We start from the raw sequence: 21,899 nt of genomic DNA, 5'->3' as shown, positions 1-21,899 counted from the left end.
CCCATGTCTTGTCCTGGGAGGGAAAGGAAAGAATGTTTGACCTGCTTTTCTGCCTTAAATAACCGCGAAGAGTATGGTTTGGCTATAGGCTCGTAATAATCATGATAATTAAGATTTATACTTAAATAGTACTTTATGTCTCAAGAGTACTAATGTTAATTAATTACGCTTCCCGAGGCTCCTGCTGAGTTGCCAGAGCCAATGCTATTATCCTCTCCTGAGGTATGGAACATTCCTTTGTCACAGGAAAAGTGAAGAGCCCCCTGATGCTGCATAGTAGTTCAGCCAAAAATGAAACCCAGACATCTGAGCCCCCAGTGTGTTGGGGCCCTGAGTTCAGCCTGCCAGTCAGAGAAGGAAGAGGAAAAGGATCTGGAAATTAGAAGGAGGGACTGCCATGAGTTAGACCACACTATTGACAAACCAAGGACGGTTGATTTGAAAAGAATGAATCTTTTGCTATCATTTGGAATTCTTTGAAATATGTCTAATGATCACACTAAACAGAGTCTGAAAATAGAATTGAGAGAGAAGTCTTTTTTTGTCTTTCTTTCTTTCTTTCTTTCTTTCTTTCTTTCTTTCTTTCTTCTTTCTTTTTTTTCTCTTTTTCTTTTTCTTTTTTTTAAGGGCATTAGAGAGGGACTAGAAGTAGAAAGAAAGAAGCAGATGTGTCTTCTGGCCTCCACCATCATTTTTATCTATGCAGCAGGACGGAAGGGGAAACCTACCCACTTTCCCACAATGTTTCTTTATCTCTTAACTGTAGAATCCTACAGTGAAAAAGTCATGGAGTTTTACTCATGAAGACTTGTGTAGACTCATAAGATTTACTCATGAGCTGTAACAGCTTAGAATAGAGAAGCTAGTGTCTTCCCTTTAAAGGTGTTGAACATGGAGGTAAAGGATGGTGAAGTACTTTGGTTTGATATTTTTGGGGAGAAAGGGACTTTACCATCCACTGTTAGAAGCCTGAATGCTCTAAGCTCTGTTGTTTGGAGGCGCAGACATCCCATGTGCGATCCAGAGCTTGGTCAGGAGTGCGGGTGTGGCCACAGTCCGGTGTGCTGTGCTCTGTACCTGTTGGTTCTGGTCCCCAAATTCCTGACAACATGCCTGAGGTTCAGAACAAAGCACACAGGCATGTAGCACCCACCAACACCTCAGCAAACTTTTCAGAAAACAGAATCAAAACATGAGACAGGCAACAATTTGTGTGTGGCAGGCACCTTCTTTGGGTGGGGGAGGAGCCACTGTTTCCAGATAGAGTGAGCTGGCGGGTGGCTGATGCTTGTTTGGAATGGTGTGGGGTTGACGGAGTTCCTGGGTTTCAATATTTTATTCCAGAAATTTCCATATTTTATTATGGTGGTTTTCAACATGAAGTTTTAGGGTTGGATGCCACCTCCTGGTGCCTCAGTCTGAGATTTCTTGCTTGATGAGCTACCAGGATGGTATTCCAGGGAGCACAGCTCTGCTCACATCCCTCTTACAAGCACATCGCTCCTTTATCTTTCATTCATTTTTCTTTGGCTTTTCTCCCTCAAAGTCAGTGTCTGCCTCTCCTTGCCCACCTTTTCGTCTTGAATATCTCAAACAGGTGTTTCTAACTTTAGCATATTTAAACTAAATGAAAGGAACCAGTTTGAAATTAGACTTAAAAATGATAGGGTATTTTCACAAAATGACCATTGCCAGAGGTCTGAAAAAGAAGGGGTGACTTTGTCCTGTGTTTGCCTTTAACGTGATGTTAATAACTACCTACTGTCGAAGTATAAACACCGTGGAAGGTTAGCTTGACCGAGAAGTTGCTAGAAGCAAAATACTGTGTTTGGTGAACCAGGTTTCGCTAGAGTACTGTGACCTTTGCTTGACATAAACTCTGGATCTGTGTGTCTTTCCATGTGTTGGGCTTCCTAAACCTTTGTACCCGAAGAGGCATTTCTTTACTGTGCTTTATGTCCTCATCAGACATAGTGTAGTATGGTCAGGAGAGGGAAGTAAGAACCACATGACTGTTCTGCCCACATTGTCTTTCTGTGAGTTTCATAATCCTGCACTAAATTTGAGTATTTCGGACAGTGAATATAAAGTGACTGCTCTTCTCATACATTTGAGAAAATGAAGTTAGGAAAATGTAGTCCTTTTCAGAAAGTGTAGACGTGACCTAAGGGTTTTGCTGCTGTACTTGGTGGGAAAGGCGTGTGCTCATATGAATTGTAAGTCTGGCAAAAGGTGAGTTTTCCAGATTATGGGCTAACCTATTTACTTTTACTCCCATCTCAAATCCTTTTTCTATACCTAACATTTGCTGCATTGAACTGATTCGATGTTCTGGATGTTCCCAGGGGCCCCGTGTGAGTAATGTGTTGAGGTGTTCCCTTTCTGTGACAAACTCAATTATACCTGAACATCAGGCATTTTCACTGCAGCCCTTCCAATGCATGGTCTAGATACATCTGGCTCTGAATCCTCAGCCTTTTTTCTTTTATGAGATTGCATGTCTAAGGGCAAGTGGCAACTGTATGTGGGTCCCTGAGGGCTTAAGAACAAATCAGGGTGACTGGTGAGTCCTAGTTTTCACACTAAAAGTCCTATGTTTGGGGAAAACCCTTCTTCCTGGACAAATTGCAAGGATTTGCCTGGGACTATCCCAGTTTTAAAACCTAAAGTTCACTGTCTCAGGAATGCCCTCAATCTCAAGCAGTCTGGGATGGCCAACCTAGTCCAAATGAAAGTCTGTATCTTTTTATCCAAATAACTTTTAAAAATTGAATTGAGTTAATGAATTCTTAAAAAACAATATTTTTGGTCTTCCTACTTTGGCAACTATATGTTTATAATGACCTGGAAGACTGGGTTTGAGGATCGAATTCTCCCAGATTCTTGGAGGTCCATGCTGGAAGGTAGTGGTTTTGGTAGAGCTGGTTCCTGGCCATAGCCCCTGCCCTGTGCCTCTGACTACATGATGAAAGATATGTGAGAAGCAGTGAGTGGGCATGTGGACACCCTCACTCACCTGCCCTTGCTTGGCCCTTACCCCTCCCTGGAGTCTTGGGTCAAAAGATGCTCATACTGGTGGTGTGGCCACCTGTGGGCTGACAGATGTGGAGAAAAAGCTAGCTAGTCCTAGGAAGTATGTTTGGGGTGTATGGGGAAGGAAATCTGGGCCCTGGGTCTTGTGGCCTGGGTCCTGGGTCCTGGAGTGAAGTCTAGAAGTAGAGTGTGGACTCTGGTGGGCAAGTATCCTTGCAGATGCAGACTTGTGTATAGAGGGCATAGTGAGGAGGAGGCCAGAGTGGGATCTTGTAAAGTAATGGATTACTGAGCAGTTCAAAGAATGACTTGCTCCCTTGGGATACTAGAACCTTTCCTTTAGTAGGGGTAGGAAATCCTCACAGTGACAGGATACCCATGCAGCTCAGGGACTTTGCAAAGGGAAAGGATTTCAGCACGTGGGTAGGTGCCCCGCATATGACATCACTAGGACTGCCACAGGAATTTCATGCTGCTTTATCCACTGAATCATCCTTCAAACTGCAAGACAGCTTTCAAGGCCCATCTCAAGAATGTCACACCTACTACAAATAATTCTAACAATAAATATTAACATATTGTAACTCAAGACTACTTTGAAATGGTGTTTGGGATAATAAAACTCAAAATGGTATTGAAATATGCTGGAATCAGTGAATTTGCATGAATTGACACAGGGCCATCTCATATGGCGACACAGGTTGTGCACTGCACAATTTCAGGCTGTGTCATTAACATAGACTATAGTCTAGATGGCACTCCCATTTAGCATGGAATGCTCCGCAGTTTGCAGCATCCCTGAATCGATGTACACAGCCATCCACTTAATGTTTCCCCTGATAACAGATATTCTGTGACATGAACTGTGTTAAAATTCGGATTTGAATATCAGGGCCATTTTTATTTGGTTCTTCATTTAAGCTACCTTTGGTTATTTACTAGGGAGTAACCTGAACAGAAAATTGGTTCAAATTTTCCCTTATCTTAAATGATATTTTTTGCTAAAGAGTTTAGAAGTGAAATGAGAGTTGAATAAGCTTTACAGTTTACAAGTAAGTAAGTGAAGACAAAAGCATAGAAAGTAGCTTTGGAAATTTATTTTGTAATCACGCAATGTTATATCAAATTTTAATTTTATTTCCAAGTAGGCTTTCATATAGAGACCCAGTAGTTCTGATTGGAGAGTAAATAGCAGATGATTTTGTCACTGGTTCTTCTTGACAATGATTTAAAAAAAAATTTTTAAACGCTTTCGTAAATTTTCATGGGAATATTTGACAACAGAGTATTCTGATCATCTTGGTAATTAAACAATCATCCCTCCCCCCAATTAAGTGGATATACTTTTGCATTTGTCTCTGACATAACATTTACGTGTAATCTCTTCTACATAAATCATTTCAATGGAGAAAGTCCATTTATTTTTCCATGTTGTATTAAAGGCAAAGAAAGGGTTTGTTTATTCAGCCTTGGCAACCTGCTCTGAACACCAAGTGGAGAGCAAAACTGCATTAGATACCATTATTCGGGCTGGTTGATTGTTTGTGAAAGTGAGTAGACCTGCCAAAATACACTTTGAAAGTAATACCCAAACTGTCAGAGGTTTTATCTTTTGTTGTTTAAAGTGGTATGGGGATGATCTGTCTGTCTCTGGAATAAAGTACTGGGATTGTGGTTAAAATGGCCAACTGTACACTAGAAACGGTCATAATGCATTGATTGCTGAAGTTTTTCTGGCTATAAAGTCATTTGTAATTTATCCTCATTCATTTCTTTTCTTTTGAAGGGATGGAGGTTTGGGGGCTGGGGAAGGAAATGGTTCATGTGAAGAAGCAAATCAAGACTTGAGGTTTCATGTACCTGTTCCATAAAGCAACCTGTAACCCTATAAAACCTCCAGTATATATTTAACTAATTTTAGTGGGGATACTTAGTATTCACTCTGAATGCATACTTACAAATCTCTGCTCTGTTTTGCCTTTTAGGTGCCAACCCAAATTATCCCGACGTAATTTATGAAGGTAGCTATCACGTTGTCTTTATTTGTATTTTTTTCAAAATGTTCGTCTAAAATGAGCTAAATCAATTAAAAGAGAACCTTTAAGCTCGGTTAAATATACCCTTTAAGCATTACATAGGCCACAATGATATTTCAAAAATCATTCAATATTGATGGCTGTTTTCCCTTGATATTTACAGTGCTTGTAAATAGCATTTTCTCTTTCATGCTCTGTTCTTGGAAGTAAATCCATTCCACTGTAACAGACATTTTGTTTCTATAATTGGGAACTAATTACCTGTTTAAAAGCCATGACTACCAAGAAAAGGGAGGTGTATCAGTTTCTGGCTTTGACAGTAAACCCAATTCAAAATTATGTTTCTTGTATAATAAGGAAGTTTGGCTCACAGACAGGAGCCTCAAAAGTAGGGCATGTTTATAGGTTTGGTTAAACCAGGAGCTCAACCATGTCATCAGGCCCCCAAGTTTTTCATTTTTACATGCACCCTGCACACTGCTCCCACTTCACCAAAGGCTGGCTCCCTTTGTGGTCATAAGATGATGCTGTCACTCACATTGTTGGGAGAAATGGAACAGCATTGGAAAGCAGTCCCAAAGAAAGGGAACTCTCTCAGAGATCTCAGTCAGCCCTCCTTGAATCTGATTCCAGACTCAGAGGGTCATGGTTCATTCTTGCTCCCATTACATAAGAGGGATGGATAAACCCTTGACTAACTGGAGCTACCATGGAGTTTAGATCAGCTTGCTTAGAGAATGTCATTGAACCCCTTTAATTATATGGGGTTCTCTTAGGAATGTGGAAAGGGAGAAGCTGGAAGGCGGACTACATAAGCTTTTAACTGGATATCTCATCTCTACTTTGCTACTTTAATAGAATGCCAGGGATGTTTGATCAGGTGTGAAAATCCATCTTGAACAGATTTCCAAACTACCTTCATGACCAAGAAGCTTCTGTTTAGGAAAGTGGCAGACTCAATTTCCAGCCTTGGGTCAAATTTTAGGACTGATTAAAAGATCGATTAAAATGTGATATGTATACACTTGTTCTATTAAATATTCCATCTTTAACTTTATGTTCATATTGACATTTTATTTTTTATAAGAACTCATTCTAAATTTGTATATTTGTTATATGTGCATGGATTTAACTTGAGCAGATTTTAACTGGGAGATTATATTGTCTTTACCTGTTTTATGCATGTCAACCTTTGTTTCCTTCAAGCTGTGGTTTGGATGATTTTGTGCATGTGATTTGCATACTTTTGTTTTTCTTTGTCCTGATATGGCTTAAAGAAAAAGTATCTCAAATTGTGTCACAGAGAGGTATGTTTGAATTCTGATTTTCCATTTTAAAATTATGTTTTGGACTCTTTTCCAGTAACTTCAAGAATTTAAAAATGCCATCTTCTCATTGGCCTCAGATCCCACTTTGGATCTTTGGGCCAAATATCATGATATTAAACTATCGATGCTTTAGTGAATAATTTTGCATGAGTGGCTCATTAGACTATGAAAAGGTAAAAAATTAGCCAATGGATGATATTTCTAATATTAGGTTGAAATTAATGGTCTAGTATACTTACAATGAAAATGGTGACAATGTAGTTTTGGTGTTAAGAATAAAACAGTAAACAGAAAATAGATGCTTTTTCTGTTACTACTTATTCACATTCAAGGAACACTCTGCTAATATAAATATAATTTAAATTTGTTGCCCCAAGGTCAGCATGATAGTCCTACTGAGGGAAGTTTAGCTAGGGCTGACTTAATGAGGTTGTTTGTTCAGGGTGGAAATTTCAGTCTCCAAATCTATTTAGAATAAAAATACCAAACATTTATAATCAACATTGTCTGTAATAAGTTAATAAAAAATTTTGTATGACATTTAATACATAATATTACTAATAAAAACTTTCACCTCCCCAAAAAAACCATCATTGATTTCCAATAAATGATCTGTATAGATGAAAACTGATTCAGAGGATGGCAGTGACATTTGAGACACAGTGTATGAGGACATTTCTCATAATTCTCAATATTGAGTTGGTGCAGCTCCCTCTATTAAATCAGAAACTGAAATGTTGGCAATTCAGACCTTTTCAAACAAGTTCATCTGTGCACCCAAGTTCTCATCAATGTTGTGACCATAGGCCCTCTTGAGTGACTTCCTCTTACGCAAATAGGATGCATTTGCCCTGGAATCAGCATTACTGATTTCAAGTCTATTTCATGTTTAGGCTCTTCCACCTTCTTGCCAGTTGACCTTAGCTTAGTCATTTAACTTTGCTCACATTACTTTCTTCAACTGTAAAACTGGCAGTTAGATTCCATATCTGAAGGCCCTTCCAGGTCTAAAATGTATGAATCTTAGATTATTGATTCCCCTTCATATTTATACTAAAGACTTCATAAAAAAAAGGGGGGGGGATATATTCTTACCTACAAAGGAAAACCCGGTTTAGAATTTGACTGCCACACCAGTGGTGGAAAGATCTGGGTTGCATGACAGTTGAGCATCAATGCAATCCCAGCACTGCAATGGCTTTAACCCAAGAGCTGGGTCATGCTCCTCCCCTGCTAGGCTGTCAGTGGCTTGGAATCTTCGGGATTTATCTCGCTTCATTGTTTTGGGTCATACTGTGGCCTCTTGTTTGTGGGTAGCCCAGTGACAACTTCATGGTTCCTTTTCTTTCTCATTTCTCCAATTTAAGATTACGGGACTGCAGCAAATGACATTGGGGACACCACAAACAGAAGTAACGAAATCCCTTCTACAGATGTTGCTGACAAAAGCGGTCGGGAACATCTTTCGGTGAGTGGATAAATAGTCATTTCCTAGATTGGCTCTGAGCCCTTTGGATGCTTAAATATTGGGGGAGTAGAACTGCTTGGGTGCATGTCTTACAACATGACATTTTTACTGTTCAGGTGTGAATGGGCTGTTGATGTTTGGGGTAAGTCACAGAAAGGTTTTGTTTTGTTTTTGTTTTTAAAGATTTTACTAATTTATTCATGAGAGACACAGAGAGAGAGGCAGAGACACAGGCAGAGGGAGAAGCAGGCTCCATATGGGGAGCCCGATGCAGGACCCGATCCCAGGACTCGATGCAGGACTAAACCACTGAGCCACCCAGGCATCTCAAATTCACAGAAAGGTTTAAGAGAAGTGATAAACATGCTATGTAGCCTCTGACTTACTGGCTTCCCCTTTTATGCACTGCTTTAATTGCTAGGGATTCTTACTTTAAATGTCTGTCCTTTGCGCAGCCCGGGTGGCTCAGCAGTTTAGCTCCGCCTTCAGTCCAGGGTGTGATCCCAAAGATCCAGGATCGAGTCCCACGTCGGGCTCCCTTCATGGAGCCTGCTTCTCCCTCTGCCTGTGTCTCTGCCTCTCTCTCTCTCTCTCTCTCTCTCTGAATAAATAAATAAAATCTTTAAAAAGAAATTAAATGTCTGTCCTTTAAAACATTATCACTAGAAGAATAATGTCTCATTCTGGGACACCAGTCATTATTCCCATCTTCCGCACCTTCACACCTGTCTTGTTCAGTATTTTAATTAATTAATTAATTAATTAATTAATTGATGTTGTTCAGTATTTTAAGAAGAGTCTCATTGCCCACTAGATTTAAGGAACCCCGTAGGTTCTGGGAGGGACTGGCAGTGGAAAGATAGAAAAATATGAATGTATAGCAGGTGTGTCCTTTAGGAGTTTATCCTTTGGTCAGAGCTCTGAGCTGTGAAGGATTACCATACCAGCAGCTAGGATACAGGTAGAGAAGCCGTGGGATGTGAGATTGGACACAGAGGGGCAGGGGCTCCCCCTCCTTCCTGCTGGGAGAGCCAGCACGTCTTTGTGGGGCTGGGGCATTTTCCAGCTGTGCGGGAGGGCTGGCATTTAGACCAAGAGGAAGTGAAAGGCAGGGGTTTAGGGTGTGTGCACAAGAGCTTGCAGACTGGAAGGAGGCTTAGACTGGAAGGTAAGGTGTGTGAAGGGCGGCAGTCAGAAGCACGGCCAGCGAGGTGGTTCTGCCAGGTTGTGCATATTTTTGTTTTTGTTTTTTAAAGATTTTATATATTTGTTCATGAGACACACACAGAGAGAGGCAGAGACACAGCAGAGGGAGAAGCGAGCCCTCTGCAGGGAGCCCAACATGGGACTCATTCCCAGGGCCCTGGGATCATGACCTGAGCCAAAGGCAGACGCTCAACCACTGAACCACCCAGGCGTCCTGGTCGTGCAGTTTTGAAACACTGAGCCAGGAGTTAGGTTTACCATGCAGGGAGGAGCCACTGACGGGGCATGCCTGAGCCCCAGGACTCTGGTGGGGTTGGTTTGTCAGCTATTCAGATCAAAGGCCAGCAGTGTACCTCATTCTTCGCTTCCCTGTCACCTACACCCAGTCCCATGTGCCGTGAGCTCTGCCACCTTATAAACCGTATCTCCTCACCTCCATGGCCACCACTGCAGGCTGACGCATGGATGGGCAAACTGTGGTCCTTGGGCCAAGTAGGCTCACGCCCTGGTTTTGTGCCATCTGCAGACTAAGAATATTAAAAAAAAAAAACAAAAAACTTTAAGTGGTTTGAAGTAAAATGAAAAGGAGAATGACATTTCATGACATGTGACAATTTGATGAAGTTCAAATATCAGTGTCCATAAAAAATATAGTTTTATTAGAACGCAGGCATGCCCATTTACATAGTGTCTGTGGCTACTTTGATGCTACAGTGGTGGCTGGAGAAGCTGTAGCAAGACTGCATGGCCTGCAAAGCTGGGAATATTTAGTATCTGGCCCTCCACAGAGGAAGTTTAAGACAGTTGCTCGTTCCTGGATGACCTCCACATCCTGTCCCTCCTCCCCCATCTCGTGATATTCTGGCTTTTCTTCATACAGCAGCCTGAGTGACTTTTGAAAAGCACAAATCAGATCACTCTTATTATCTCAGAGTCTTCCCAATGTGAGTGTAAGAAAACTTATATTATAAAAGCTCAGCTCCTCATGGTGGTGAAAGGGCCCTGCATATCTTGCCCTTGTCTGTGTCTCTGACTTCACCTCACACCCTGCCCTCATCTGTCTCACCTGTCTCTCTTAACTTTCTCTTGCATGCTCCAGGCTTATTTTCGTCTCACAGCCCTTATATCTGTGGTTCCCTCTATAAGGCATGCACTTCCCAACGGTCATCGCATGGCTTTGGTTAGTTGGTTGGTTATTTGGTTAGTTGATTGGTTGGTTGGTTGGCTAGTTGGTTGTTTGGTCATCAGTGGCCACTAGGCAGCCATTATCATGTTCCATTTTCTTCAGAGCAGTTATTATTGTCTATAATTCTCTTGTTTCTTTATTGCTTACTTGTGTAATATCTTTTTTCCTTCCTTAGATTATTATTTTTTTTTAAGAGAGAGAGAGTGCGGGTACATGTGGTGGTGGGGCGGGGCAGGGGGGTAAAGGAGAGAGAATCTTAAGCAGGCTCCACACTTAGCATGGAGCCTGACATGGGGCTCAATCTCATGACCCTGAGATCATGGCCTGAGCCAAAATCAAGAGTTGGTTACTTAACCAACTGAGCCACCCAGATGCCCCTCCTTTCCTAGATTCCTCAGTGAGTTTTTAAGTCTAGGCAACCTGGTCAGTAGTTTTTCAGAGCTGTATCCTTCATCCCTCGAATAGTGCCTGGCACCTAGGAGATAATAAACATTGGAGACTGATTAGAGTAATGGTGAATGCTCTAGAATGGGTTGCAGGACAGAGAGATTGAAAGTGGTATGATTAGTTGGGGGTCTGGAGCAGCAATAAAGAGTTGTGATTTATATTTAAACCATGGCCCTGGTGGTGAGAGCAAGAGGCTTATAACAGATGTAGCTCAGCTGCAAACTCAAAATATGCATATCCAGTATGTGGAGACACACACACACATATTTCCATAGATGACGATATGCATTGCATTGAAATAGCAAGGACAAATGCCCTGGTAGATCAGCTGTGGAATGTTTTCTACTTCCTGCCTTGTGCAATCATATCTGTTTATTCTCATACCAAACTGCTTAATGTTTTTTGGTTTGAGAAAGTTGTTTGTGTATATAAGGAATCCAAGGAGCATGTGTTAAGCCCACAGGTGTGTACATAACCCAGTTACTAAAAATTACATGCCAACCTCAGTTTTCTCTTTTGAGACCAAATTATAAATTTAAGTGCCTAAGTGGCATATCTAAGTGATGCTTGAACTGTGTATAGTTGGGCCACTGGAAGGCAAGATCAGTGAGAATCATCTTTGTTCGAAGCTGGTACATTACAACTCCACCTGAGGTCCCTGGAAATCTGCATGAGAGGTACAAAACAATGCTCTATGGAATTTAAAGAAAATGTAAATCATGAATAGTTCCTGATCACAGGGAGGGTTGTTAGATTAGAAGAAGAGTTTCAGAGTCAGTTGCTTATATAAAAGTTAAAGGTGTTATCAAAGCATTTGGAAGATAGCCTCGAATGTTCTCCTTTCTGATCCAATAAGTGTTCCTCATGAACCTTACTGGATTTTTTTTAATAGAACAGGTCCTTGTTCTATGAGAGGTATTCTCAGATAAAAAACAATCAACCAACTGATCAACTAATCAGTCATGTAACTAACCAAATAACCAACTAGCCAATCAACTAACCAAATAACCAACCAGCTAACTAACCAAACAACCAACCAAACAACCAACCAAACAGCTAACCAGCCAGCCAACCAACCAAACCAACCAACCAACCAACCAAACAAACAAACAAACAAATACATTCATTCCTGCTTGCTTCCCACATAAAGACCACTCCTACCCCAACATGTGCATGGTACATGGAATCAAGTTTATCAAACAATTCATTTTTGAAGAAACAATTCTATTTGCTGTCATGGGATTCTTTGCTTATTAAGAGATTCTTTACATTTAGAGTTGCTTTAGTAGGTTTAAATATTTGCTAGCAGATCATTAGCTGCTCCCCAGCAGTAGAACCCTTCCCATTTTCCATATTGACTCAAACACTCTAATGAAATAAAGAAGTTAGGACAGGTATTACCATCCCTGTGTACCAATGAGGTAATGGAGGCTTGCAGAAGGGAAGCATTGTAAGCTCTCACAGCTCATAAAGGCAAGATGTCCTGTGAACATAAGGACCAAAGATTCTGGATGCCAGTTGAATTCTTTCTGAAGTGGGTCAGAGACTATCTGTGGTCCTACAGAGAAGTTATAGGGCTTAGGGCGAGTCCCCACCATCTCTCCATCCCAGTTTCTTCCCTCATATGGGGAATATAAAAAACAGTGAAATGGATTATAGGGGAAAGGAGAGAAAATGAGTGGGAAAAATCAGAGAGGGTGACAAAACATGAGAGACTCCTAACTCTGGGAAATGAACAAAGGGTAATGGAAGGGAAGGTGGGCAGGGTGATGGGGTGACTGGGTGGTGGGCACTGAGGGGAGCATTTGACGGGATGAGCACTAGGTGTTATAGTATATGTTGAGAAATAAAATTCCAATAAAAATACATAAAAAATAAAAAAAACTATAAAATACGGATTGAACATGTTTTATTCAATATTTCCCCTTCAAGTCTAGAATTTAACAAGATTGAGAAATGGAGAGCTAAAATACTATGATCGCTTTTCCATGGAAGTGTTAGAAATAAAGATGAGAAAAAAGCTTGCTCCAAATCATTAGGTGCATTTGAGGGAAATGGCCTTAGTTAGAACAAGTTGATCTATAATTAGCCTTTTAGGAATCACAACCACTCTGTTTGTATATAGGCCACAGAGACAGAGTTAAGTCTGCACTCAAACATTTGCAGAGGTGTTCTGTGGGAGAGGTGCTCACAACTGCAGAGCCAGAGGAGAGGATTCTCACACCTTGTCTCCACTCTGGCCAAGTGCTTGGCATGTGCCCTTTCCCGTCTTTTGTGCTCTCTTTAATGCTGTCCCCAGTGGACATTAGAGATGATGTCGCAGGAGGATTAGCCATGTTTTTAGCATCCTGCCTTTCCTCTCAGCCATGTGTTTTGAAGTAGTATAAAGGATAAATTATGGATAAGTCACAAGCTTTATACTAAGGCAGACTTCAGTTTGAATCCCAAGCTCAAAAGGTGTGATCTTGGGTTGCTTATTTACTTTTTTATAAATCTCAGTTTTATAATCATCATAGCCAATGTTAATTTATTATCTGTTGTCATAGACTCTGTTCCAAACCTGTTATCTGCTCTAACTCACTAAGTATTTAAATAATCTGCAAGGTAGGATGATTATATTCCCTGTTTCACACATGAGGCATGTGAGATGCTGAGAGTTTGAGTAATTCTGAGGTCAGGCACTTAATAAGTGGTAAATCTAAATTCCAAACTCATGAGGAACTCATATATTCTTAATCTTTACTCTGTACTGCCTCTCACTCTGAGATGGGCACATCAGTCAGCATAAGCTATGCTGCAAGTAACAAAAATCCCCCAATCTTAGTGGCTTAAAATGATAAAGGTTTATTTCTTGCTTCATTATTTGTATTGACTGGGAGTTCTGTCAGTCTTGTCCTCATTCTAAGACTTGGTTGATAGGCAGCCACTTTTGGAAAGTTAGCATTTATTAAGGCCCAGAGGAAGGAGATGAGAGCAGGGTTCTCAGTGTTGATATGACTGATGTCATAATTGTGGGTGAATAACTCTTTGTTGTGGGGGACTGTTAGGCATTGTAGGATGTTTAATTTAGCAGCATCCCTGGCCTTGGCCCACTAGATGCTAGTAATACCCTCCTCCAGTTGTGAGAACCTCAAATTGACAGATGTCCCCTGAGTGTAATATTATACCTGGGTGCAAACCACTGCCAAAGATCTCAAAGTAGCAGTGAAATGGTCCACTTTCAGGGATACAAGTCTCACCTCATTGGCCAGAATTGGTCACATGCACCCATCTTACCACAAGTAAGCCAGGAAGTGAATCTTATAAAGAGAAACACAAGGTGAAATAGAAGTGTTAGGTAAACAGCATTAATGATTACCACAGATGGAAATAATAATATCTGTCATAAGGATTATTATGCAGAGTAAATGAAACAAAGAAAGTTAAGCATCTAATTAAGTGTGGACATTTAAAACAGTGTAGAATAGGATTCTGCAAACCATATCCATCTGTTTTTGTAAGTAAAGTTTTATTGGCATCCAGTCATGCCCATTTGCTTACATATTGTCTACGGTTGCTTTCACTCTACACCAGCAGAGTTGAGAGTTTGCAAAACAGACCATATGGCCCCCAAAGCCTAAAGGATTTACTGTCTGACCCTTGACAGCAAAAGTTCGCCACCTCCTGGTGTAGAGTCACACACCCTTTCTTGGGAGCAGGACCTTGGAGTGAGCAGCAGAAATGGAAGGAGATGCATTGTCCTGCTCCCATCTTTGTCCCTAAAATGTTAATATGTACTCCATTAGCTTTACACACTTGTGCTCTGTGCTCTCACTCAGGGTTGTGGCAGGATTCACACAGATCTGCATCTACTCTCTCTACTTGAATAATCCACATGTTGTGATTATATTTTTCAGTTTAAAAAATCTTTGTGTTTGGGATGCCTGGGTGGCTCAGTGGTTGAGCACCTGCCTTTGGCTCAGGTCGTTATCCCGGGATCTGGGATAGAGTACCACATCGGGCTCCCTGCAAGGAGCCTGCTTCTCCCTCTGCCTAGGTCTCTGTCTCTCTCTCAGTCTGTGTCTCTCATGAATAAATAAATAAATCTTTAAAAAAATCTTTGTATTGACCTCTATCATACATATGCATATGTGTACATATCATACGTCTACCACCCAATGAGCTTTCACAAATGAACTGACCCACAGGTACCCCTCCTGCTCCCTTCCAGGCCTGCTCCCTGTTCCATGGGACTTTGATTTCTAAAAGCAACAATAGCCAACTTAAAAAAAATCTTTTTTATTATGGACAGCTTTCTAACATGCATAACAGTAGAGAACATAGCAAAATGAACCCCATTGTATCTTTCACCAGCTTCAGAAATAGTATTGTATTATTTGAGTTTTGTCAGGTCTCTTTCCTCTCTCCACATAGGTAGGTGGGAGGATAGATAGATGGGGAGAGAGTAATATATCTCTATGTCTATATAGTATCAATTACACTGATATTTTTATAAGCTTATAACTTGTATTTTCTCATTTGTAAAGTAAGGATAAAGTAAGGACCCACAGGGATGCCTGGGTAGCTTAGCATTTAAGCTCCTGCCTTTGGCCCAGGGTATGATCCTGGAGTCCCGGGATCTAGTCCCACATCGGGCTCCCTGCGTGGAGCCTGCTTCTCTCTCTGCCTCTCTCTCTCTGTGTCTCTCATGAATAAATAAAAAATAAAAATAAAAAAAAATAACTAGACCCACAATACTTCATTGAAGAGTTGTTAAGGGATAAGTGAATTAATTGACGGACACAAAATTCCTTGCAAAGCAAGTAGTAAATATTAACTGTCATCCTCATTACCATCATCATCTGGATGAAGAGAACTAAGGAGCCAGGTCATAACTTCCCTTCCTTTCTTTCCCCCAGGTCTATGCTGTGGTGGTAATTGCATCTGTGGTGGGATTTTGTCTGCTGGTGATGCTGTTTCTGCTGAAGTTGGCAAGACACTCCAAGTTTGGCATGAAAGGTAAAAAGGGTTGTGTTTATTTTACTTCTTATGTGGAATCACTTTTGGCTTCTGACTAATGCTAATTACCACTAAAGAAAGAAGCAGCTAGATTTACGATGACTAGGTTTTAAGGCTGAAAAAATAGCAACAAGGATATGATACTACAAATCAAGGCAGAGCAAAATAATTTTGATTACTCAGTAGTACCCACTTTCCAATGAGGACGGTTGTCCCTGAAGACACAGAACTGATTTCCTGGGTATCAAGTGACTAATAATGATATAGGCAAATAGTGTCTGGGTTTTCCTTTGGCTTCAGAAAGGCAGGCAAGGCATGGTGGCAGTAGGTTAGTCAGGGATACAAGTATTTTGCGCAGAAGGCTCCTTTCTGCTGTACAGATGATGACTTCTAGACCCTTCCGTGGTAGTTTTGTTGTTGGATACTGCTTTTAGAGTAAGAGTCTCATCTTGTGAGATTTGGCTTGTGTTGGGAAGCAAAATCAGAACACTGGCTGTACATTGAAGCTTTTGAATGAGTATCTTTTCCTAATGGAAAGATTCTCAGTGCTAGATTCAAAATTGGTGGCTATGTGGGCCAAGAAGAAACCATGGGTCTCTTCATGAGGACTGAAAATTCATTTTAGGGCGGGAATCTTGTTTAAATGTTCTTGTTATATAAATAGCCAAGAGTTTCAGTGACTGAAAAGCATTTGCTTTGAAGTTTAAACTTACGTATTGACTAATTATGCTGTTGTTGAATTTTGTGTGGTCTCTTATAAATAGCCACTAGCTTCGGAAAGCCACAGCCAAGGTTTAGTGGTGGCTTTAGTTGTGTTGGAGACAAAGTGGTGGGTTTTCTTGATCTGCCTGGTTCATTACAATTGCTAATTCATGTTGCCTCCTTACTCAGAAGTGATGTTTATAGAGGAATAAGCTGTCCAGCGTACGCTGGGCTCCGGGGTGGAGTGGATCTATTTCTTATGTTTTCTTCTCTCTCTCTCTGTTGGTGCCTATGATCAAAATCCCTAAACCTGAAATGAATAGGGAGGAGTAGTGGCAAATTGAGTCTTGTATAGCCCCCAAATCTCCTCCTGACTTTCCTTTGATCTATTGATTCTTGACATTTCTTTTGGAGGAGGAAAGATCTCTCATTCCCAATTATAAATAAGACCTGGAGGAGGGACTCTACTACAGTGATTTTAATTAGTCCTACTACGATGACAGTTTGTAAACGTGACTTTGCATCAGCAGCTCCTGGAGGGCTTGTGAAAACACAGATTTCTGGGCCACCTCAAAAGGTTCTGACTTAAAAGATCTGAGGAGGGCCTGACACTTGGCATTTCTAACAGTTTTCAAGGGACGCCAATACTACTGTGGCCCAAGCATTCCTGGAGAATCACCAGTCTATGGGATCAATGTGGGCTAGCACCTTCTGAGTGACAAGATGCAGGAGGGGCATTGCTTTGCGGAGCTTTCTAGGTCCCCGTGTTCAGCTGGCACCTAGGGTCCGGGCTGTTCTCTGCATGTCACCCAGCCACGATGGCATTTCTCCCCCATTCTCATCAAGCTCTTTCTTTCCTTAGAGGCACTTGGAATAGATGTCCCTAAGCGGAGATCTTAATGGAGAGATCCAGACACTAGCACAATTACTTTTCCATCTTGAGGTTTTAGTGTGAGACCTTTCATCTCATGAGCTCTCCAGAGAGAAAATTTGTCTAGGTTCTACTGGGAGCTGCGCATGAGCTTTGGAACCCTAGGAGCAATATTTAGGAGCCGCCCCCACCCCAGCTTTGTGTTAGGAAAACAACTGACAAAATGCTCTGTAAATGTTCACATACTCCGTGTGGCATGGTGGTGGGGGGAGGAGAATAAAAGGTAGACATTTGTTTCAGAAAAGATTGTATTTCCTATAGACTCTCCCACATGAAGAGTGAAACTGGTTTTTATTTGGATACTTTGGGCTGATTACCACTAAAGCACCTACATTTCCCAAATGTGTCTAACCTACGGGTAGCCTTAATGAATTGTAAGGAAGGTTTTACTGAACCTTGTCCCAGAGCCAGTAAATGACTTCCTTCAGGCGGAAGCTACGCTATCGTTTGTTTCACTCCCTTTTTTTCCAAACATAAATAAAGTTGTTTTTTTTAAGAAAAGTTGTCTCAGAGACTCATGGGCTTGTTTACAATAGATTTTTCTCCCCTACTTTTTGCTGCACATCTATTCATGCTACGATTTGAACATGTTTGGCTACAGTGGGGGTTATTTTTATTTATTTATTTATTTATTTTGCCAGTCAGATGCTGAGATGATGAGATTTTGAAGGGGTATGGAAGAGAAGATGAGGGCAAATTAAACTGCAAAAAAAAAGGGATATTTAAACATTAATAGTAGTTAATGTACTTTAAATGCTATTAGTGCTGGGATCACTGCTAGAAAAAAAAGGTATGCCTTAAAAAAGGAAGAGTATATAAAAACACTATTGTCTTCCTGAAATCACCAGGAAACACAGGAGTGGTGATTTCTCAGTAAGGACGGTAAGAAATGTGCATCGCCTTGGCTGGGACCGATGGCTCCGTTCCGTGTGATGCAGACGAGCTGTTCCACTGTGGCCCTTGCCCTCATAAGTACCTTCGGGAGGTTCTACCTCTGTCCCCAGTCCCTTGTCCTGTAGATAGTTAGAGATTGCAGGATGCCAGCCTGCCCACCAGGCATTTACAGCTTTTTACCCATCCCAGCGTCGCACGCTTCAAGCTCCAGTGTCAACTGTGTCATCACGGTAGCCGCCTCGAGATCATACACCATAGTTTAAGACTGTTGACTGGAAGGGCCTGGGGTACCCAGAAGCCTCTTTAAATCACGCTGCAGCTTAATGCAGGGCAACTCAAACTCTGTGGATTGACCTGAGGACCCAAACGTGATTGATGGCATTGCTTCCCTGGGAAGGCGATCTCTAAATTCCAAACCCGGGAGTTAAATGGAGATTTTAGAATATAACCAGTGATATGTTCTGCAGAGGTGGGCTGTGTGACTGGATGCTTCCTAGGGTTTATTCTCTGTTCCGTCAGTTCATTGCCACGAGAGGCCGAAGGGACCATCGTGCACACGGAGCCCTGGCTGTGAGCTCCGTGAAGACAGGGTTTGTGGTGGGCTTGTTCGTCATCCAAATTGGCACTCGATAAGTATTAATTGACTGAATGAGTGATCACAGAGAGTTTTCAAATTCAGTCACTCACTGTAGCTTGGTAAGTGGAACAGCTAATGTTTGGAGGAAAGTTCATATGTGAATAGTTAAAGAGACATCTTAGAGGTTTTCTAAGTTTTTAGGGGGACAGAGCCCCTCTCTACCTGCACCCCCCACCCTCGCTTTCTTTGATTATTCCAGATAAATAATGGCCCCAGAAAGGAGATCATTTTGCCAGATTTTTGCTTAGGATTTGTTAGGTTTTCATACACTTTCATACAGTTAGTTGTTTGAGTTTGGAGGGTTCACCTTGGCTTTCCATTTTACACACAAGCATTGTCACTTTATGCCTCTTTGCCTTTGCATGTGTGGCCTTGGAATATGTGTCTTCATCCAGCTTTGAAGCTGGCAGATGTGCCTGATGGTGGCTCCTATCTTGGCGCTAACTAGAATTTATCCTTCATTATTTCTTAATATAGTTTAAGTGTCTTGCTACCAATGTTCCATGGACTACTGACTGGCCTTGTGTCAATAACGATGTCAGAAGGTAGAAGTTACCCCAGTCTGTTTCTCCATGCTCATTTTTGTGTCTTTATATCATCCTGTTGCTTTTTGGTTGAATGTCTGGTTACCATAATCATGGAAGCCCTGAATAAAGGCCTTCTGTTAGTGCTTGGTCATCCCTATAGGGATTATTTTATATGTGCGCTTCACATGAATGCCTAAAATATATAACAGACTACCAGATCCCTGGGTGGTGCAGCGGTTTAGCGCCTGCCTTTGGCCCAGGGCTCGATCCTGGAGCCCCGGGATCGAATCCCACGTCAGGCTCTCGGTGCATGGAGCCTGCTTCTCCTTCTGCCTGTGTCTCTGCCTCTCTCTCTCTCTCTGTGTGACTATCATAAATAAAAAAACAAAACAAAAAAAACTACCTACATCTATGTCTGTATCCATATCCCTATACACAAATGCATAATTTTATCCCTTTTCTCTTCAGGCTGCCTCTGATTGACTTTAATTTTATTTTCCACTGAAATAGGACTCCAAGACTTTTCCAGAGCAGCTGTATTGCCAAAGGAACAGGCAACCAGGCCTCAGCATGCTCTTCCTTATGTTGTAACCAAGTCCGTGTTTAGTTCTCACATTGCTTCCTGGCTCTCTTCACTGAAGATGTACAAGTGTGCAAGAGGGAGATGGGAGCATCAGAGGGCATGAGGGCCGCCACCAAGCCTCCCAAGAGCGCTCAGCGTGTGGGAGCCTTGTCTGATGGCTGGATGGTGTGCAGGCCTGGAAAAAATATAAGGGAGCTGGAAGGGCGGAGGGGATGTGGCACTTGTCACCCCAATGGAGAATACTTGTGACCACCAGCTTTGTGTTGCTTACATTTCCTGATGGAAGCCCACATATATTTAGTCCCTGAGGACCCATGAATCCTTTGTCCTCCTAGAGTAAATATATTTAAGTGACCCGAAGACAATGCAGGAAAAACCGGCATAGGAGGCCTTTTCTCTAATTCTATGTTGATAACCCCCAAATTTTGTCCACAGCCTCCTATCCTTGCATGTAAACCATCAAGCTGCACTCCTTCCTAGGAGTTAAGCTCTAGATAGTTCCAATTTGTAATTGACCGGAGAATGGCACTCCCTGAGAATGCAGAGCCAGGTTTTCTTAACTCCAGATTCAAGGCCCACAGTTTGTTTTTCCTCCTACAAATGATCTTCTAAATGTCTTTCAACATCAACCAAAAATCTGGTTATTTAAAAATAGTCATAAACATATAGTGGGACCACAGCTAGAGAAGTTGAAGGTTAAAGCCTTTTCTAAGAACTGAAAATAATTCTGGAAAGTTTAGGAGGTTGAGTTTTACAGATATTTGGATCAACTTTTAAAAGAGGGAAAAATGTGTTCGAAAGCCAGAAACACAATTGTAGAAACATCTGTAAGGACAAATTTTCCATATGCACCCCTGCTGTTTTTCTTTTTAAAGACAAATAACTTTAAAAAAATTATATCAGTAACGCACGAATGCATTCTTGCTTTGCACGGTTTCCAGAAGTTTGGAAATATATGGGGTTAAAAGTGGGATTGCACTTGACCCTCCTCTCTTGCTACCCTCTCTGCTGCTAGGGATAACCTTCCTTAACCATCCAGAATGCATATATTACATAAATAATAAAATCCAGAGCTTTGCTTACTATGTAGATAATCAAACAGACTCATTTTTGGTTCCATAGAGAAATTATCATCTCAAGCTCAGGCTGCATCTGCTTTAAGATAACAGTTTGCCTTATAGCTCTTTCTGTATCAGTATCCGGGTGTCTCTTGCATTCTCCTTAAAAAGTGTTTCAGAGTAGACTGCTCTCAGGCTCCTTGGATCTGAAACCCGCCTCTGTTGGTTACCAGCTGTGTGACTTTGAGCAACTCCTCCATCTCCCTTGCCTCAGTATTTCCATCTGGAATGGGGCAATAATTGTACCCATTTCATAGGGTTGTCAGGAAGCATGCTAAGTTGATGTATATGAAGCCCTCAGGGTAGTTCCTGGCATTTAGTAATTAAGTTATAATTCTTATTGACAAATTGTGATTTGTTTTCTTCTTTTAGTTTTAAAGTTATGTTTTAATGTTCATGCTTTTACCGAGTTTTCAGAGAAGTGTGTCAAATAATGTCTTACATATATATGGATAGATACTTGGACTAGATTGCTGAGAAAGATGTGTATGTATATTTATGCTTTATCAATTTATATTCTCACCACTAGTATATGAGGGCATCCTTAGTTTACACTTTCATCCATATCAGATATTATCGACCTTTTATTTTTTTGCCAAGTTACATGCCACGTTATCACAGTTAACCTGATATTCTGATTAAGAAGGTGAAATGCAGGGCAGCCTGCGTGGCTCAGTGGTTTAGCACCTGCCTTCAGCCCAGGGTGTGATCCGAGAGACCTGGGATCAAGTCCCGCAGCAGGCTCCCTGCATGGAGCCTGCTTCTTCCTCTGCCTGTGTCTCTGCCTCTGAGTGTCTCTCATAAA

General features: G+C 41.4%; 1 protein-coding gene across 13 annotated transcripts in view; it reads left to right on the top strand.

Annotated features, from left to right (window-relative positions):
- The window catches only part of NTRK2 (neurotrophic receptor tyrosine kinase 2), a 329,574-nt gene that overhangs the window by 59,321 nt on the left and 248,354 nt on the right, over window positions 1–21,899 (top strand). For all 13 annotated transcript variants that reach the window (XM_072836158.1, XM_072836159.1, XM_072836149.1 and 10 more), the window contains 3 exons: window positions 5,019–5,054; window positions 7,765–7,865; window positions 15,603–15,702. In XM_072836158.1, coding sequence (XP_072692259.1) covers window positions 5,019–5,054; window positions 7,765–7,865; window positions 15,603–15,702 — 237 coding nt within the window. The remainder of the gene's footprint in view (window positions 1–5,018; window positions 5,055–7,764; window positions 7,866–15,602; window positions 15,703–21,899) is intronic.

The sequence above is a fragment of the Canis lupus genome, chromosome 1 (genome assembly GCF_048164855.1).
Source record: "Canis lupus baileyi chromosome 1, mCanLup2.hap1, whole genome shotgun sequence".
NCBI lineage: Eukaryota > Metazoa > Chordata > Mammalia > Carnivora > Canidae > Canis > Canis lupus.
This window is presented reverse-complemented; position numbering and strand designations above follow the sequence as displayed.